Raw genomic sequence first — 20,206 nt, 5'->3', positions numbered from 1 at the left:
ACAAAAACAACAACAAATTGAAATTTAGAAAGATTTGCGTAATAAAGGTTAAAAGGAAAATTAGATTATTTTAAGGGAAATTTTAGAATTTATAAGATATACTTCTCTGGTTTTGATTAAAGTGTGATTTTGCAGGTTTAATTACAGTAGAAATATAAATAGATCACACAACAATTTTAAAAATCTACATTACCCCTTTGTTAGGATGTTATTCATTTACTACTGCTGAAGACACTAGATGTGACCTCCACTTTTTAAAAAAAAGGAAAAACCCTGCCCTACCTAACGGTTGATTAGACATTGAAAGCTCTTTCAGCATTTTGTCTTTGGTTTTAAAAACAGTGATTTAAAGAATCTTGAGGCCACAGGTTCTTTTCTTTTATTTTAAAGATTTTATTTATTTATGAGAGACCGAGAGAGAGAGGCAGAGACATAGGCAGAGGGAGAAACAGGCTCCATGCAGGTAGCCCAGTGCAGAACTCAATCCCAGGACTCTGGGATCACGCCCTGGGCCAAAGGCAGATAGATGCTCAACTGTTGAGCCACCCAGGCATCCCGATTCATTTGTTTTAATAACTTATATTATCAGTGAAATGTAGTTATAATCTAACTGGTTGGAACCCTTTCATCTACGGCATACTAAATACTAAGAAAATAAGAGGACTATAAACATTTAAAAGGTCTTTTTTTTTTTTTTTTAAAAAGATCTATTTATTTATTTGTTCATGAGAGACACAGGCAGAGGGAGAAGCAGGCTCCCTGCTGGAGCCTGATGTGGGACTCGATCCCGGAACTCTAGGATCACGGCCTGAGTCGAAGGCAGACGCTCAACTGCTGAGCCACCCAGGCATCCCAAAAGGCCTTTTCTCCCACTGTAGCTCAGGGATTATATTTATGAGAATACCCTGTTTACATCTTCTGAAAGAATTGAAATACATTTTACAAATATGTTACATAGTTGAATTCTTTGCGTAATAGTTGTAATTTCCATAATTTTAGTTTGTTTTTAACCTTAGGGTAATCTCAAACTTACTCAGAATTTTTAATAAGTATCACCCCAATCTATAAATAACTGCTACCAATTTTCATTAAATGGAACATTGTTTCTGAGAAGAAATTATTTCTTGTCCTTGAAAGTATAATGAGCATTATCAGTGACAGAAAATAACTTTGTCTTTGGATCTTTTTAATAATGAATAGTATATTACACATTTATGGTTGTGCTGATGAATGACATTTCTCAGGCAAGTATTTTAGTGTGGTAAGTGATTGGGAAAAAAGTGCTTTTCATTTCAGGTTTTGAGATCACCATTGAACATCCACACACAGATGTGGTGAAATGTACCCAGTTAGTAAGAGGTAAGTGATCTTTGAAACTTCTAAATTAAGTACAAATGTTTTGAAACAACAACTTTTGGTGTTCTCCATCTACCTATTCATCTACTTCTGTATGTAGTTCTACCTGGTGAATTAGCTTCCTTTAAACTTACAGGAGAAAAATAAATAAACTTACAGGAGAATTTCTGTTCACTAAAAATTGGAGGGCTTCCAAATATTAAGATTTTATCCTACCTCCCCATTGGGCTAAGCCATTCTCATTTCATTTAATATTTAAGAAGTTGGCCATCAAAATATACATGCAGAAAATTTCTGGTCTATCTCAAACTTTCATTGACTTCTAAACAATTATTATAATTTAAGAATTTGGAGGCCACCCTCAGATCTTTCAGATAAAAATTGTCTTAGCAGATTTGCCATTTTGGAAATATTTTCCCCATATTCATTTGAACAAAATTGACTTAATGCATTTTTCAAAGTTCTTTAGCATTACTGAAAATAATTTCCTTTGTGTGTGTAATAGGGAAATATAGTATGCTACAGACAGCATGTGATGTGCCTATTAAACCTTTTAAAACAGGAGTAGGAACTTTTTGTATTGTTTGCTTTACTGTTTATAAAGCATGTGGTACACATTTTTCTACTCTTGTTAATGAATCCTATGTATCTGTTCTTGTATCCCTAGAAATATTCTTTAAGTAGTTGCATGTTGTTACACTACTTCTACTTTGCTGTTTCCCATTTGAAGTGTTAATGTACTAAGAAGAAACGCTTGGAACCTTCATTGTGCCTTTTTCTGTTACTTTTTGAAAATGAGATTCTGCAATTTCATTCTTTTACCCCCAGACTTCTTTAGGTTTATTCTAAACAAAATGGGTAAGACTAATAAGGGCTTTGCTTTGTTTTTTTAGTGTTTATCTGAATATTTTAAGTTTATTCATTTTAAATTGAATTCATACGTTAATGGCTATATTTAAAACAAATCTGTTGTTACAGTGTCGTTGTTAAGAACTGGACTTCTAAAAAAAAAAAAAAAAAGAACTGGACTTCTGAAAGTCCAGTTGATTCTAATAGCTAGTACATGATCCTAATAGCTAGTACATGTTATGGCTGATAGAACATAATTAATTATGGTTCCTGTAATTCATGGTTATCAGAATATAATTTAGAGCTTATTTTTATCCCCAGAATTACCATGTAGTATAGAATTATGTAGGTAACTAGTGTATTTGTTTGAATTAAGAAGGAAAAGTTAGAGTAGTTTTCCTGTAAACTTGAAAGAATAAGCTGTTTGGTCAGAATAATGAGGAGTCCATGTAACTTTCCTTTAAGCCTAATGAAAAAAAGATAGAAAAAAGATATTTTTATAGGTTAAAATATATATATATATATATGTGTGTGTACTTCGAGATGAAACTGGATTTTCAGATTAATATCATTGTGAAATTTGAGTCATCCTTAAAGATCCTTAATCAGAATTCAGTAGCTTTTTTTGCATGTTCCCCTATATCTAAAGCTAGAGACATCAAGTGCATTCATTTGCAGAGTTGGATAGTAAGTTTTTTAAAAATTCACAAAAACTAGAAATTTGAGGTTTTATCCCAAGCAGAACATTTAAGTCTTAATTTTTTGTTGTTAATGGTTAAAATGTGACCGATTCTTAAATTTTAGTACAAATCTTACATATGTTTAACTTCCATTTTGTCTGACTAACATTTCAGGTAACTATAGTTTACATCTCACTCCATTTAAAAACATTCTTTCATGTTTGGTGTCTGTTTTTCTTTGCTCTGTTAAAATTTTCAGCTAACAAAAGAACATTTTTCCTACATTCTTCCTCTATTGCACACTGTTGATAGGTTATTAAATTTAGATATATTCTGAGGTGAAAACTGCTATGGCAATTTAAAATTATTTTTACTTCCTTCTCTACATATTTTGATTCTTTGGGGATATGGGGGTGGTAAATGGTTTGGTTTCTTTAAAATTCTTCTCCCCCTGTCCCACCCCCTCTGGAGATGAGAAAGTCGATATTATGCTACTTTGCTGCAGAATTGGCTAATGTCATTTTACAGGGACCTTTCATTTCTGTGATTTCTCCTTCCCTCCCCACCAGGAAAGAATGCCATACATAAGTCACACTGCCTCCAAGACATCTGATGCTTTGACACTCTTCCTTAGCACAACTCTGCTAAGCCCAAATCCCTTTTGTATCCCTTATGTTGGTGATCCACAAGGGGCAGCAGGGATTACAGGTGCCATGAAAAAAATAGGCCTGTTAGAGAGGGGTGAGTTGAGGTAAACTGATCCTAGGTGAGCAGAGGGATAAGGTACATCAATTAATTATGAATGTAATTGGGGGAAAAGGGGAAATTATAGCACCAGAATCCCTATTGGGAAGAATACGATACAGATAAGGTGAGCGGGGTACTGTTTTCAATTTCAGTGTCTTAAAAGCTAGTTAAAATTTGCTTTTCCTTTGGGGACCAGTGCTGAAGCATCCTGATTCCCTAGAGTACTTATATCTTTTCTAAAGTTGACAATTGGATTCTATAAAAAATATATATTCAGTGTAGTTTTCTATATCTATACCCTTAGGATGTTTCTAGGTTGTTTATTCCTTGTTGTTGCTTAGTAGCATGAAAAACTGGGCAGTTTGTGCTCTCTTGAATTTGGGGGGTGGGGGTTTGTTTTGTTTTCTTTTCTTTGGATGGAAGTACTTAAGCCAACTTAAATATGATGACTGAGGATTAAGTCTGGCAGGCAACTCTTTGTATTTTGTATTAGACTTCAAAATCTTCTCTTCTTCTTCTTCTTCTTTTTTTTTTTTTTTTTAAATCCAGGAGAATGCTTTATTGCAACTTTTAGCTGACTAGATGCTTAACTTAGTAACAAGTTTAGCCCTTGTAACTGGCTAGCTAAAAGCAAATCGGCTTGTTTCTCAGATCTTTGGGGGATAGCAAGAAACATTTGAGTGAATGTTGTTGAAGATTTTCAGTAGTATAGAAAATGATGGCGCTCTTGTGATATTTGTAAGTAGTAAGTAAAATTTACTTTTTGTGTACAAAACTTTGAAGTTTTTGTTGTGTTGAGAACTTTTTGATGGTAGCACAATAAAGCTGATAGTATTGTCTTCGTTTTTTTTTTCTTTTCTTACAGCAAGCAAGGATTTGGCACAGACATCCTATTTCATGGCTACCAACAGGTTGTTATCCTGACCCTCTTTGTTGCACTGTTGTAGCACACTATAGCTTCCTTTAATGCAGGGCCCCCTCAATGTGTCTCTTACCCTTGTTGCAACAGGAGACTGGACCATCTACTGTGGTGGTACCTTCCTGTCTGCTTTGCGGTGTATTGTACAAGGGACTTTTGGCACAGAGGGGTTAAATGCACATTGTGAAGTGTAGTGGTGCTTTCTGATGACATATTCTCGATTTGTGAGTGCATAAGTCTAAAATTGGTAGCCTGAATAGCAGCTAAAGATTACAAAGAGCTAAACTTAACGTAGAAATTCGAGCAACTTGGTAAGTATAAAGCTATTTCTAGTTTACAATTATAGTTAAATGACAATATTTTTTAAAATTTCACATTGATCCAATCTTAACTTTAAAATAATCATTAAAGTATTTTTTAATAAATAAAATTTATATAACATGGGTTCTTTTTCCAGATAATGCCCAGATAATACTAGTTGTAAATCAGAAGTAGCCAAGTCCTGTCAGTGCCTAGATTTGCATAAGTACAATTTTTACTTTAAAAAAACTTCCTTTTCAGTTTACATAAAGAAAAAATGGTGTGGGTTTGCAGTTGATAAACATTTTCATCAATTCTGAGCAGAAATGAAAGAATAACTTTTTTAAAGCCTTTAATATCTAATACATAATTCTGTTCTGGGTTAATTATATTAATGCCGTAAATTTGTTTTTTTAATGGGTCATTCGGGAGGAGGGGACCAAACTAGCATTGTGTGGTCCTCAATTTCTTGTGACACTGTTAAGTTTTATGTAAAACATTGGATTGGCAAATGCCAATATATTTTCTTTAGGTATATGTTGTTGGAATTTAATCTCTATCCCTAGAAATTTTGAACAACAAAAAAGAAAGTACTAAATATAAAACATTGGTTAGAAAAAGCTAGTTGTCACATGTTATGTGCCCAGTTTGGGACATATAATAGGAGAAAGATAGCATTCTTCTAGTGTATGGCAGCATTGGGCCTTGCAGCTCTTCACCAGAAGGTAAGTTTTCTCTGTGGCTTCGCCAGAAAGGAGACAGAGGTTTATATAGATCAGGGTTAGATTCTCTTTGACTTGAGAACTATGTTACCTCACATCAGATGGTAGGATTCCTGATTCTTACTTGATTCTATAATGTGATGTTGAAATTACTTTGTCAGTTTTACAGTCTTCTGCTTTTTCTTTATTCTTTTGCCATGGCATTACATAAGAAACAAAAAGGCTACAAAAAATTAAAATGTTATACTTGTTTATGCTGATTATTGAAAATATACTGTCTTCCCCTCCTTTTATAAAAAAGTAAACTACTTCAAAATTTAGAAATATTAATGTATTAACAGTAATAGATATTACTATAATGCTCTTGGGGAGTCAGACAGAATATGGATAATGTTCATAATTTATGTAGGTTTTTAGTATTAAAATTTTATAACTCGTGCTAGTTTTTAGTTTAATAAAATAAGGTTTTGTACTCTAGACTTATAGAAAAAACCTCTGTTTTTGCTTTAATCTTACTGGGAAATATTTTTCTTTGTTTTACATATTTGAATTACTATGGTTCTTCGTTTTCAAACCTGCTCTACAACAGTCTGCACCTTACCACCTTCTGTCTTCAGTACAAACCAACAGTGATAGCATGTGTATGTATTCATTTGGCTTGCAAATGGTCCAATTGGGAGATTCCTGTGTCAACTGATGGAAAACATTGGTGGGAATATGTGGATCCTACGGTTACTCTAGAATTACTAGATGGTAAGTAGCTAAAAAAATCTCTTTACATTGAAAACATTTTTTATTATGGAAAAATTCTGCCTACTTTTGTATAGGTTTGAAAAAGAATGAATCCCTGTAGGCTTATACTTAAGTGAACAGTTACCAATTCTGGCCACTCCAATGTCTCCCCTTCTGGAACTCTTTAGTTATTTTGATATTAATCCCAGGTATCTCTTCAACTATTAATATTTCAGTTTGTGTTTCAAGAGTTAAGAGACTCCTTAAAAACATAACTATAAGTTCATTTTAACATTTTAACTTAAAAACATAATTACATGGTCAAATGAATAGGATAAAAATAAGGATTCGTTAGCCTAAACGAAGAAAAAAAAACTTGAAAAAATAAATAATTAAAAACTTGAACATATTTTAACCACCAATGAACATCAAAGCTCTTTCAGGATTTTTAAAATATATATATATATATATATATGATTTATAATGGTATAGGTTGGTAGTACAAGAATCTCAAAGTCGGTTATAACTTGTAGTACATGTGAAGCATTGAAATAAAGGTATCTCAGGGTAATATTCCTTGCTCTGTAGTCCCACTGTAGTGACGTATGTCATTGTTGCCTTGCATTAAGTATGAATAAAATCAGCATACAAATTCTATAAATTGTGACCTTGGAATTGGGTCTCCAAATAAGAAATTTCTCTGGTTAAGATATAAGAGAAGCTGACCAGAGGTAGAGATTCTTGAGGAGTAAGACATTTTATTTAACCAAGTACTGTAGATTTCAGAAAGGGAAATAGATTGCACTTCTTACCAAAAATACACTTAAACTGGTATGTTAGGTTTTCAGCTTATTTTTGTGGACTTTCGCTAAACTTCTGTTGCAAAATTGAAGCTAATGGGAAAATAGGATTTATACCTGTTGCTACTGAGGACGTCTTCTACATAGAGACCCTTCTAGGTTTCATATGTGATCTTCTAGTAAAATCTCAACATGTTTCTGTAACCTAGATGTTTCTTTTCTGTGAAGGGCCAAATAGTAAGTTTTTCAGGATTTATGAGCCCTTCTGTCTATGCCAACTATACAACTCAGCCACTGTAGCTAGAAAGAAAGCAGCCATAGGCAGTCTGTAAATGAATGGGTATGACTGGGTTCCAATAAAACTTTGTTTACATACACAAGGTACAGGTCATAATTGCAGTGGTTTGTCTACATTTCTGGTAAAATATCCTTCCTTTGTAGATCTCTTGATTTTCAGGGGTTTTTCCCTTGAAAAATTTCTTGCAGAGTATCTCATGCTATATTACTGCCACATGATTATGTTCTTTTTCTTATATTGCCAGAGGTTTTTTTATAGTTTAACGAGAGAGAAAGAAATCTTCAATGAGTTGAAAATGGCGTCTTCTAAAAGCCATTGGGGGCTATTTTTCTTTTGACTTGAAAATTAGGTTATCTATGCCACCATGGTACTTCAGCAATTAACAGATGAGATAAAGTAGGTATAATCTGAATAAAAATAGTTTATGTACTTGATCCTAAAACAAAGTTCACAAAAAGCAAGTAATCTGCCTCTTAACAGTGCTTTTAAATTATTTCTAAAGTTGTTTTGACTCAGCAGGGGCCATTGAAATGATCCTTCTGCTTCCATTCTGAAAAGGCTCCAGTTTGTTATTCATTTGAAGAGCCATTGAATAGGAATCTAGGACATTTAAGACATTGACAATTTCAGCATCTCATAAAGCAGTCTTTCTCTGTGTTTTGGTCACAAAAAAAAGAAAAAAAATAACAGTTGAAGATATATCTGAATTTCAGCCTGGTGTTTAAGCATCAGTGTTCACTAAAATAATTCATTTAATGACTGTTGTAGAAACAGCATTGGCTTGGACTTGGCCTATCTGTAACGTTTGCTGTTGTTGTTTTGCAGTTATAATTTTGTTTTGCAGTTATAATTTTTTTCATAATTTATGATACAACAAACCTTCATGTGTTTTTTGCATTTTGAATTTTTTTTCTGTATCCTAACTTTGAGGGGGGAAAAAGTCTCTGTTTTAAGCATCATACTGTGATTTTTGTGCACATTACTAATATATTGGTGATTATTTGATAGATTCTTTTGATCCTCCACTATAAAATTCAGTAAGAAAATAAAAACAGAACTTATATTTTGTGCCTGCTATATAGGCAAGTTTTGGACTGGAAACTATCTACATTTAATCTTTGACAACCAAGCTGTTAAATCAAAATAATTTCTTGTTAATTTTGGATTCAAAAGTATTATGTATCTGCTAGATTTGTGTCCAAAGTATAGAAAGGTGGGAATTTTTCAAATTAGGAAATACAGTAGTCCAGGCATTAGATTGTTTTCAAACTGGATGTAAAAGTTAATGAATGTTGAGCAAGTTTTAGTTGTCACAGCTTATGAACATAAGTGCCGAGTTTTTGCATATTTTTTGCTTCAAGAAAAATTCTATATTGTCTGAATTTCCATTATCAATCTTAGCATGTTTGCCTAGAATAGTTTACAGAGAAGCTTACTATGTGTACTAAAAATAATAAATCTATGTAGCCTCTATGGAATTTGCATTAATATTACATGATACTGTAATTCATTTGACCGGTATGTTTGTTTGTCTTGAGTGGTCAGTAGCTTTATTAATGGCACTATTTTGAGGTAGGAAAGTAGAATTCATCATAACCATACCACCTTGGAAAAGTAAGTCATCCCCATCCTAAATTTAAGGGAAAAAATGAGTTAAAAATATATGACCAAGGGTGGTTTTACTAATATGTTAATGGTAATAATTACTAAGAGGCTATGGGTATAGGTGGAGGAATTTTTGTTTAGCTTTGAAATAATTTTAAACTTAAATTACAAGATAGTACAGTTTTACAGCTTTTACTGGTTTTTCTGTGAACATTTTACATACATACATGACTATCAAAACCAAGAAATTAATGTTGGTACAATACTATTACCTAAACTACAGGTTTTATTTGATGTCCTCAGTTTTTCTATTCTGGGATCCCGTGTTGCATTTGCTTGACAAGCCCCTTAAATCTCCTCCAAATTTTTTTTTTTTTAAGATTTTATTTATTCATGACAGACCCAGAGAGAGAGAGAGAGAGAGGGGCAGAGACACAGGCAGAGGGAGAAGCAGGCTCCACGCAGGGAGCCTGACGTGGGACTCGATCCTGAGACTCCAGGATCACGCCCTGGGCTGAAGGTAGACGCTAAACCGCTGAGCCACCGGGGCTGCCCCCAAATCTCCTCCAAATTATACCGATTTTTCTATCTTTTATATTCTCTTATGACCTTGACACTTTGGAAAATAATGGTCACTTATTTTATAGAATGTTCCTCGATTGGGGTTTAATGTTTCTCAATATTAGATTGAAATTACGCATTTTTGGCAAGAATACAACAGAAATGGGAAACAGGGTGCACCTGAGTGGCTCTGGTTGAGTGTCTACCTTGAGCTCAGATCGGGATCCCAGGATCCTGGGATCAAGTCCCATATCAGGCTCCTTGGGAGGGAGCCTGCTTCTCCCTCTGCCTATGTCTCTGCCTCTCTCTGTGTCTCTGATGAATAAATAAATCTTTTAAAAAGAGAAAGAAATGGGAAATGGGTTATACCTAACTCTGTAAGGTATCTTATCGGGGGTATACCATATATCAAGGGGTTTGCTTTTCAAGGAGTAAATCTTATTACTGGGAATGATAACGGTGATTACTTGGTTAAGGTGATATCTGCTGGGTTTTTCCATTGTAAAGTTACTATTCTTCTCTTTGTAATTAAATATCTTGAGGAAGGTATTTTAGGGTTATACAAACATCTTTTCTCAAACTTTTGTCCCATTAATTTTAAAGAATCTCTTGATGGAGCTTGCCTGCAATAATTATTACTATAATGTTGACCAAATGATTTTCAATTAGGGAATCTTTTAATGCTACCAAATTTTCCAGAAATTCTGAGTAAGCATGGGGGTGGAGGGAAAGAGAAATTATTTTTTTTAAGAATTCATCTTTGTAAATAGCAGTTCAGATCCCTGTCGACTTCTTTATTTGCTGAAAGTTGAATTAGAAAGATGACAGTGAAGTACATGAACTCATGAGGCCCCTTTTTAATATTCCCCACTTGAGAGAAATATAAATTCTAAAGACACCTTCTAAGTTTTAAATTTAAATTTTATTTTTAGAGCTAACACATGAGTTTCTACAAATATTGGAGAAAACACCTAGTAGGTTGAAGAGGATTCGAAACTGGAGGGTAAGAGAATTGGCAGGGTTTTAATAGCATATCAGTGTGTTGCTTATCTAACAGTTACATAGCTAACCAGTTTTAATTTTTTGGTTAAATGTTCTTATTTCCTAAATGATTACAGTGTACATAAGCTGCATACACTCAGAGTTTATTCAACTGCTATGTCCAGTGGACTTTGTTAAGTACTTTATAAATTTTTTGTTTAATTTTCACAATGGTTATAATGAAAATATTCTCTTTTATTTTTACAAATGGGCAAATTAAAGCCTAGACAAGTTAAATTACTTTCTCAAATGCTGGGCTTGGATTTAACCTTATCTAACTCTGAAACCAATAGTATCCACCTTTTATAGCCGCCTTTTGTGCCTGTAAATAAGACATTCATTTACTGGCAGCATAAAGCTGTGAACCCCAGGTGTGATTTTTGTTTGCATAGAATTTATAAAGCAAGGAAATTTGTATTAAATTCCTTTGCTGTCATTGCTTCTTTTGTGTTTTATTTAAATAGGCTAATCAGGCGGCTAAGAAACCAAAAGTAGATGGACAAGTTTCAGAAACTCCACTTCTCGGTTCATCTTTGGTCCAGAATTCCATTTTAGTAGATAGTGTAACTGGTGTGCCTACAAACCCAAGTTTTCAGAAACCATCTACATCAGCATTCCCTGCACCAGTACCTCTAAATTCAGGAAATATCTCTGTTCAAGACAGCCATACATCTGATAATTTGTCAATGCTAGCAACAGGAATGCCAAGTACCTCCTACAGTTTGTCGTCACACCAAGAATGGCCTCAACATCAAGAATCAGCAAGGACAGAACAGATATATTCACAGAAGCAAGAGACATCTTTGTCTGGTAGCCAGTACAACATCAACTTCCAGCAGGGACCTTCTATATCACTGCATTCAGGATTACATCACAGACCTGACAAAATTTCTGATCATTCATCCATTAAGCAAGAATATACTCATAAAGCAGGGAGCAGTAAACACCATGGGCCAATTTCTGCTACTCCTGGAGTAATTCCTCAGAAAATGTCTTTAGATAAATATAGGGAAAAACGTAAGCTAGAAACTCTTGATCTGGATGTAAGGGATCATTATATAGCTGCCCAAGTAGAACAGCAACACAAACACGTGCAGTCACAGTCAGCCAGCAGCAGTTCTGTCACTTCTCCCATTAAAATGAAAATTCCCATCACAAATACTGAAAAACCTGAAAAATACATGGCGGATAAGAAGGAAAAGAGTGGATCACTGAAGTTACGGATTCCAATACCACCCACTGATAAGAGTGCTAGTAAAGAAGAACTGAAAATGAAAATAAAGGTTTCTTCCTCAGAAAGACATAGCTCTTCTGATGAGGGCAGTGGGAAGAGCAAGCATTCAAGTCCACATATTAGCAGAGACCATAAGGAGAAGCACAAGGACCATCCCTCCAACCGCCACCACCCCAGCAGTCACAAGCATTCCCACTCACATAGTGGCAGCAGCAGCGGTGGCAGTAAACACAGTGCTGATGGAATACCACCCACTGTTCTGAGGAGTCCTGTCGGCCTGAGCAGTGATGGCATTTCCTCTAGTTCCAGCTCTTCAAGGAAGAAGCTGCATGTCAATGATGCATCTCACAACCATCACTCCAAAATGAGCAAAAGTTCCAAAAGTTCAGGTAGTTCATCTAGTTCTTCCTCCTCTGTTAAGCAGTATATATCCTCTCACAACTCTGTTTTTAACCATCCCTTACCCCCTCCTCCCCCTGTCACATACCAGGTGGGCTACGGACATCTCAGCACCCTCGTGAAACTGGACAAGAAGCCAGTGGAGACCAACGGTCCTGATGTCAATCACGAGTACAGTACAAACAGCCAGCATATGGACTACAAAGACACATTCGACATGCTGGACTCGCTGTTAAGTGCCCAAGGAATGAACATGTAATCATTTGTTTAGGTCAATTTTTCCTTTACTTTTTTAATTTAAAAATTGTTAGAATGGAAAACTTCCTCCTGATCTGGCAGTGGTAACTGTTGCTGCCACTGCTTCAATATTTGTAAGTGCTGCTTTATTCTTCATTCTGAAAAGAAGAGATTATAGTAAACAAGTCTTTATCTCCACATATGATAGTGTTATAAATACTGTAAAAGCATGGAAGGTGCAAAACTCAGTATTTCTACAATTGCAGCTAAGAACATTAGGATGAATGGCTGGCTGCTTCTAGGAATATAAGATGCCTCAAGCATTCATTATTTATAATTTGAATACTGTAGCTATTTTTTGTTGTTGCTTGGCTTTTGAATGGGTGTAAATTGTTTTCTTTTGTGTATTTATACTTGTATGTATGTATGATTTGCATGTTTCAATGATAAAGGGATAAAACAGTATACTGACAACTGTTTACAAGAAAGTGGAGAAAAATGTACATACATTTTTGTATGTTTAGATATTACCATAAATACTCAGGATTGGAGCTGCTTGTAAGTATAACAATATAACTTTATTTTATTTTGTCAGAGTCCATCACTAATCTAAAACAAAGGTGGCACTTTTTCATGTTAACCTTAAACTCTAGGCCTTACTGGAAGCCACTGAAGGGGGACACTTCACTACCGGATGGGTATGCAGTGCCACAGATGGTCATTTATTTACACTGTGAGGCACTGAACTTTGGCCTTCAGAGCTTCTGACCAGGTTGGCTGCTGAAATAGCCCCTAATTTTCTGAAGGCTTGAAGAGGAAAAAATAAAGTTTACATACTCTTGATGTGAAGTGCATTTGAAATGTTTGTTGGCTTGTTGCAGTACTATAAACACAGAGCTGTTAATAATGGTTATGTAGATTACTGTGATTTGAAAACTAAATCCACAAAAACTTATATAGTGAAGAATTAGTAAGTTTTTTTCTTAAATAAAGAACTTTAACACTACATATTTTAACAGTAAACAGGGATTGCTTTTCCTTTAGTGTTCAGAATGACACCATATTCTTAAACATACTCCTCCCCCAAAGTGTGTTTGTGTGTGATGCCATATTTCTTTTTCAGGTAAATGCAGTCTTCCTTATAGAAATGAAATTAAACCTGTTGCTCTCTCAGTTCTTTTATATTCTAACAATAAATAAAAAGAAAAGATAACTGACTGTGCATTGTACCTGTATTTATAACTTATGGTTGTTATCAGGAAACTGAGAAAAAAGGGGTAGCCTCCAGGTAAACAAGCTAGTGGAGGTTTTACATTTGTTTGCACATCTCAGTATATTCCTGTTGAGGTCAAGTTTGCACAGTCATCTAACTTCTGAACAAACAATAGACTATGTTTAAAATTTGTCTTAAATACCAGTAATGTGGCTCCAGTTTATCAGCTAATCTTGAATTAATCTGTGGTAAATCTTTGAGCTGTTGAGTGTCTTTAGATGGGGTGAATTCAACTTTTGTTGAACTGAAAACTGTCTTAATTTTTTCCTCTATGTATATGAATTATTTTTGTTACAAAGCCACTGATATGTGCACAATTGTAATTTTACTCAAGTATGTTGCAGTTGTAAATATTAGAGAATTTAATCTCGTGCTCTTTTATTTAGCAATTACCTAATTTGCCAGTAGCTTTATAATTTTTTTTAAGATAATTGTTCATTATTTTGTCAATGTTATTTGAACTTAGGATACTAGGAGCCTCTTTCTAGGGACTTTGCCTAGCTAGCATGTCCTAACATTTGTTCTTTGTCTTGCATAACTTTAGTAATCTTTGTCATTACATGTAACTTTGTTGCTCTGTATGGCATATTATTGTATCCATAAACATGGTAATTTTGATACAGTTATACTTTTACAGTGGTACATAATCCAAGGACTAGTATAGAATTAAGCTGAGTGCAAGATGAGGGCGGGAAGGGTTTTTGTTCTTGGTAATTTAGATGTGAAACCTCTAAGGAGCTATCATGTGAAACGACATAGGGTGGTCGTGCTACTGTATAATTGGGGATGATAATACCAGGAATTTTAATAAGATTTTGTAAAGAATATCCAAAAAAAGTAGTGAACTTATTTTCAGTATGACATAGAAAACAATGTGAATATTTAAGGTCTGTGACTATACTTAAACTTCACTAAGAATTTGCAGAATTGTTTTGAGATGTGGGAATAAAGGTAATTTTGTTGAATCTTTATTGGTGCTAATGATGGACAGTTTAAAAGGTAGCTAGTATATATTGTTATGGGTCAGTACTTATTAGTACTTCCAAAATTGAATTTGAAATGCTATGTATTCACTTTTCACTCTGTAAATGTAATTCTTTACAATGACTTTATTTATTAAAGGGCAGCCAGTTGTAATTTGTACAGGATTGTGTGAGCTATTCAAACTCTTTAACCTCTGAACAGGATTATAGCTTCCAAAACCACCATGGGGTTGAATATGAAAATCCTTTTAAGTTTCATTTCCATTAAATGAAAACCCCTATTACTCATACTACCATTAATTTGCTTTCCCCATCTCATTTGCATAAAATAGTTCATCAGCCTGGTCCCAATAGGCTCAACCAAAGAAAAAGACTCCAATGAATGGACATTATTACTGAGTCTTCTTGTAAGTAGCCATAAATAAACCAAAATAGTATCATCAGATTTAGATATGAAATTCCACATGTGCAAAGTACTGTTAAGGTGATTTACATTTTTGATGAGATTTTTTTAATATTTGAAATATTAAAAAGCATTATCTTTAAACATCCTTTAAAAGAGTGAGTCATTTTTCAGTTGTCTTTTCCCTAGATCATAGTTTTGTTACCTTTATGCAGAAGCACATTGCATAGAAAGGCTTTACTTCTACCTCTTTAATAGTTTTCCAGTATCGAACTGTGCCCCCTAAATATTTGCCTTAGCTACTTAAGATATGTTTTCAGAACCAAAAAGCAAGAGTGTCTTTTCATTGACACATTTTTGGAGGCCTACTTTACCAAACTGATGGGATTATCCTTTAGTGATTACAACCTTACAAAATGTTCCAGTTTCTTTTTGTTGTTGAACCTGAGGTTCATTTCTTAGGTTTGTCTTTGAAAGCATTACAGGTGCATCTTGTTCTTTCTCTGTGTGTGCAGATGCATTCTGGTTAGAGTTGTTGAGTTCAGGTTTCTACCATGGTACATCAGTGGTTTTTTGTGGAATAACATGAGAGGTGCTTGCATGACTTTGAACCAGCAGATTATAATTACGTATAGAATACCTTATCTTTTTGGTCTGTCTTCCTTGAACTTAAATGACTGGTCTACTTCAGAGAACCAAATTTTAAATGTTTTTGTTACTTACCAATTGCCTTTCCTAGCATTTTAAGCACATTTTTTGGTTATACTTGAGAATTTAAGTTGCTGATTCTTATTCCTGAAACCAACCTTAGAAATAAACCACTGCGTGATTTGTGTACTGTAGAAGTATCTTGGGTTTGGTTAGATATTTTAGGGTATTTTGCATTTACTGTGGAAATAAGTAAGGGTGGTGGTGGTTGTTTTTAACATGGTAGTAGCTCTAAAGGAAGACTTATATTCTCAAAATATCTCACCATTCCCAAATTTTATCTAAACAGTAAGCAGTTGTTTCTTGGCTATTTCTGTGCTTAAATTGCTAGGTGAGTTTTAAGATCTCTTTGCTGAGAAAAAATTGAGAGCTCTTGTGAAGAATTCTTGATTTAGTAGTCTTGCTCAAGAGGCTTTCTTGGGAGGCAATAGGGTTCACTAACTGCATTTATCCAGATGAAGGGTCAGTGAATCCCACATCCAGGAAACTTGCATTAACTGAGCTCACAGAATGATACTTATGTGTATTTGTGTGCCTTTGTATTTAAGATAGGCTGGTTTAGATGGGGATCTTTGTGTTGGAAAACAGCACATTCTCTCTCTGTCCTCCTAGGGTACAAGTTATGATACCGATGTATTAATTTGAGAATTCACAATTACATTAATATCTGAAATTTGATTTCTGTAAGCCAAATAGAAGTTTGCTTATTTTGTAAGGGAAGTTTGCCTTTATAATATAGATGATCTTGCCAGTGGGTCTGGAATGCTCAGTATAATTTAAGTCTGATGCCACGCATCCATTTTTTATTCTACAGTGTCGATTTTGGCACAGCCAGCTTTTGCTTCTCTGACTCCTTTTTCTGTTCTATATAATTTACTAGTTTCTATTTTCACTTGACAGGTTCTTTAGAATAGGTTGATAAGCAAGATATACTGAAGGTTGTGTGGCTAGGAGTAATTCTGTTTTCATAAAGGTGAGTTAACCCATTCGCTGTGATCCTCTAATCCCAAAGGAAATTCTGAGGGCCAATTTCCTATGTTTCCAACTTTTGGGAGAAAGCCTCGCTTAAAACTTGCTTAGTAGTTGGTTTGATTTGCCTGTTGTTTGTTAAGTAATGAGTACATTCTTTTAAGGTGTGTTTTTCAAGCAGCTTCACTTGGTTTGAAAAACTTCACATGTACTCATTTGTTGTCTGCAATGATTGGGATTTTATTTTCTGAATGTACCCCAAACCCCCAAAGACTATTGAATAAGGTATTTGCTGATAGAAAATCCAACAGGAATGTGTGTATGAGGCATCAATTCAATTAGTTATTGAATTTCAGCTCAGTATCTATTACAAGGAATAATTAATAAAATTTGTTGAAAATGTAAATCCAAGGCTCTATCATGTCTTGTTCATGTGAATCAGAAATAACTTTCAGTCCTTGGGAAATACGGGAAATAAGGTCTTAATGTAAGTTTCTCTTTCTGAGTAACTTCATAAATCATCAAGGAGTATGACCTTTGAGTTCATTCAGATTGTTTGTATTCCAGTCTCAGACCCACCACTTAGTAGCTGATATCCTTGGGTGAATTACTTGACTTTGGGCCTTGATTTCCTTACCTACAAAATGTACCTATTTGTAGGGTTGTGAGGTTTAAGGTTTGGCCGATCAGGGAAGGATAAATAGAATAGATGGCATTGACGAGAATCTTAATAGATATTGGAGGGAGGGGATCCCTCATGGTTCAGTGGTTCAGCGGTTTAGCGCCTGCCTTCAGCCCAGGGCCTGATCCCAGAGACCCAGGATCGAGTCCCATGTCAGACTCCCTGCGTGGAGCCTGCTTCTCCCTCTGCCTGTGTCTCTGCCTCTCTCTGTCTCTCATGAATGAATGAATAAACAAACAAATCTTTTTTAAAAAATAGGTATTGGAGGGAATGATGAAACCCAGTCCAGGTGCATTAAACTTGGGTGTGTATTAAACTGCATGCCTCCTGTTTCCAGAATTTAACTTGTTCACTTTTATTCATACTGTGGGATTTCCTTTGTTAAATTGTTGCATCGCCTCCCCAGAAAGCAAAGAGGAATTACAGTTATCTGAAGGGGAACTATCCATGAAAAAAATATCCAATTATAAACTGACATATAATTGCTGATCTCTCCAGCCCTTTGCCTTCTGCACCAATTTACGCGCACCTTCCACTTGAAAGAAAATTGAAGCCATGTAGTGGCTTTAATAAAATAGAACTAGGATAGAAAAGTTACTTATAAAGTTTGTCAGTTCCACTTAACCAGTGTTAGCAATTCCACTTTATAATCCATCATACTCCATCCATTGTTCCTTCCCTCTTTTTTTGCCCTGCTGTTGTCAATATAATAATTTAAAAAAAGTATGTTTTTGTTTTAGCTCTGGTATATGACCTACCTGTGCCCTCTCCCCAACACCACCTCCCAAAGCAGTGAAGAGCATCACTTTTGAAAGGCTTTTTATTTTATTGCCGTGAAATTAAGAGCTTTTAGGCTTTACAAGTGTCAGGTCATATACCCAAGATTGGTTTTATTTTGTTTTAGCTTTGAAGTCATAAGAGCAGTTACTCTGCAGATGAATTCAGCCATAGTTTTTCACAAGTTTTTGAGAATTGATGGCAATAGGACAAAGTACTTTAGCTTTTCCTCAGGATTGTTTACTATTCCAGTTTTTCACTTTTTTTTTTTTTTTTGTTAATTGTATTAATCACCTGTGAAGATACAGACTGCCTATATTGGGTACTTGAAAGTTGACAGGATGTCTTGGAAAGCCTTTTTAAATGCTCTACATTACATAGCAGCTTTAGGCTGAATTAATACTTGCAAATGCAACAAGTATGTGGAATGAAGATGGTCTAGTAGGTGGAAGCTTTTGACTGCTCATGAGCAGATTTAGTGGTTTTTTATCCTTGAGCTGTTCATTACAATACAGAAGGCTGAGTACTGTAGTGGTCATGCAGGAGGAAGTGGATAATGGAATACTCTGCACTCCCCAGTCCCATACTCGAGAGCTTGCTCTTTTCCACTGTGGCAACTCATCACTCTGCCATTGAGATGGGTCTACCGTGTAAGGACTAAAGTACATTAAAGTTAGGGAAGAACTGTAAAGTTGGAACTACTTTTAGAATTTTACCCAGGAAGTGAAATTTCCTTTGAGCATGGGGCCCAGAGCATTCAGGAAGATTCCTTACATAATGAAGTATATTTTTAAATATGATTAAAAACAAGCATTGTGTGTGGTGAAAAGGGAAGTGATACCGTGCTAAGTGAAAAAAATTTTTTTCACACCATTAAAGTAATCAAATGCACTAACTAGACTGGTGGAATTTATCAGCTTCCCAGTGGGGTTTTGTTTGGGTAAAACTTTATTAGCCACACATCTGAGAAGCAACAGGGAAAGAGCTGTAACATCACACAAATTACTGAGTGACAGTCCCAACTTCCACCAACCAGTCAGACGGCCTTGAGAAAGTCATTTAGCTCTTAACCCTGTCCTTCATTAACAAATTGAGAATACTACTACCAATCCAAAAATAATTAGATGAGGTGCTTTTTTATACTAAGAGCTTGGTAAATGCTAGTCCTTCCAGCCACCACTTACCTGCACTCCCAAGCTCCTTTTGGACCCTCCTCACTTCGCACTCCCAATCTTCTTTCCAAGGAAGATTAAAAGCAAATATCTGAGCAATGATGATAATTCCAACATGTTATTATCTTAAATGACATTTAAGACATGTCTTAAATGACATTTGCCAATGAATGGCAAAAACAACAGATTCTACTTACTGTTCCAAAGTTGAGTTCAGTATTCTATCAATAGGGAAGGGTTAAGGTTGTTAACACCAACTTCATGCTTTTTCCCCTAGCCTTTCCTCCTATGTAGTTTGCTCCTAAATCCGATAAAGCCATCCAGATTTTAAAGAATGCTTAAAAAAAAAAAGAATGCTTAAGAGCTCTACTAAAATTTTTTTAAAACCACTTCAACAAAATATTTCAGGTTATGCTGATATACAAGTAAGTGATGGACATAAATTATGGTCAAATGCGAGAAAAGAGCTGGACAAATTGGAAAAAAGGAAAGTGTACCCACAAAGACCTATCGAAACATGTTGGCCAGTGAAAAGATTCTGTAGAGATAGCCCAAAACAACAGGTGTCAGTGAATGGGTGGAGTCACAGCAGTAGAAACCTTATCAACAGTGCTTCATCCTCCAACTTAAAACAAGGCTCGGGTCAGGTCATAATCTCAGGGTCCTGGTGTTAGACTTCACGCTCAGCAGGGAATCTGCTTGAGGATTCTTTCTGTCTCCCTCTCTAGCCCCCCCCCCCCCATGCACTTGTGGACGTGC

At 35.1% G+C, this 20,206-nt stretch overlaps 1 protein-coding gene across 4 annotated transcripts in view; it reads left to right on the top strand.

Annotated features, from left to right (window-relative positions):
• CCNT2 (cyclin T2) overlaps positions 1-17,222 on the top strand; it is a 44,121-nt gene extending 26,899 nt beyond the window's left edge. The window contains exons 5-10 of one of the 4 annotated variants that reach the window (XM_055316468.1): positions 1,297-1,359; positions 4,498-4,543; positions 6,163-6,326; positions 10,502-10,572; positions 11,075-12,233; positions 12,335-17,222. In XM_055316468.1, coding sequence (XP_055172443.1) covers positions 1,297-1,359; positions 4,498-4,543; positions 6,163-6,326; positions 10,502-10,572; positions 11,075-12,233; positions 12,335-12,402 — 1,571 coding nt within the window. In that variant the 3' untranslated portion in view covers positions 12,403-17,222. The other 3 variants (XM_055316467.1, XM_055316469.1, XR_008663263.1) reach the window with 3 other exon arrangements.
• The last annotated feature ends 2,984 nt before the right edge of the window (positions 17,223-20,206 follow it).

The sequence above is a fragment of the Nyctereutes procyonoides genome, unplaced genomic scaffold (assembly GCF_905146905.1).
Source record: "Nyctereutes procyonoides isolate TBG_1078 unplaced genomic scaffold, NYPRO_anot_genome, whole genome shotgun sequence".
Lineage (NCBI taxonomy): Eukaryota > Metazoa > Chordata > Mammalia > Carnivora > Canidae > Nyctereutes > Nyctereutes procyonoides.
The sequence above is the reverse complement of the archived record's forward strand: the minus strand, read 5'-3'. Positions and strand labels throughout refer to the sequence as shown.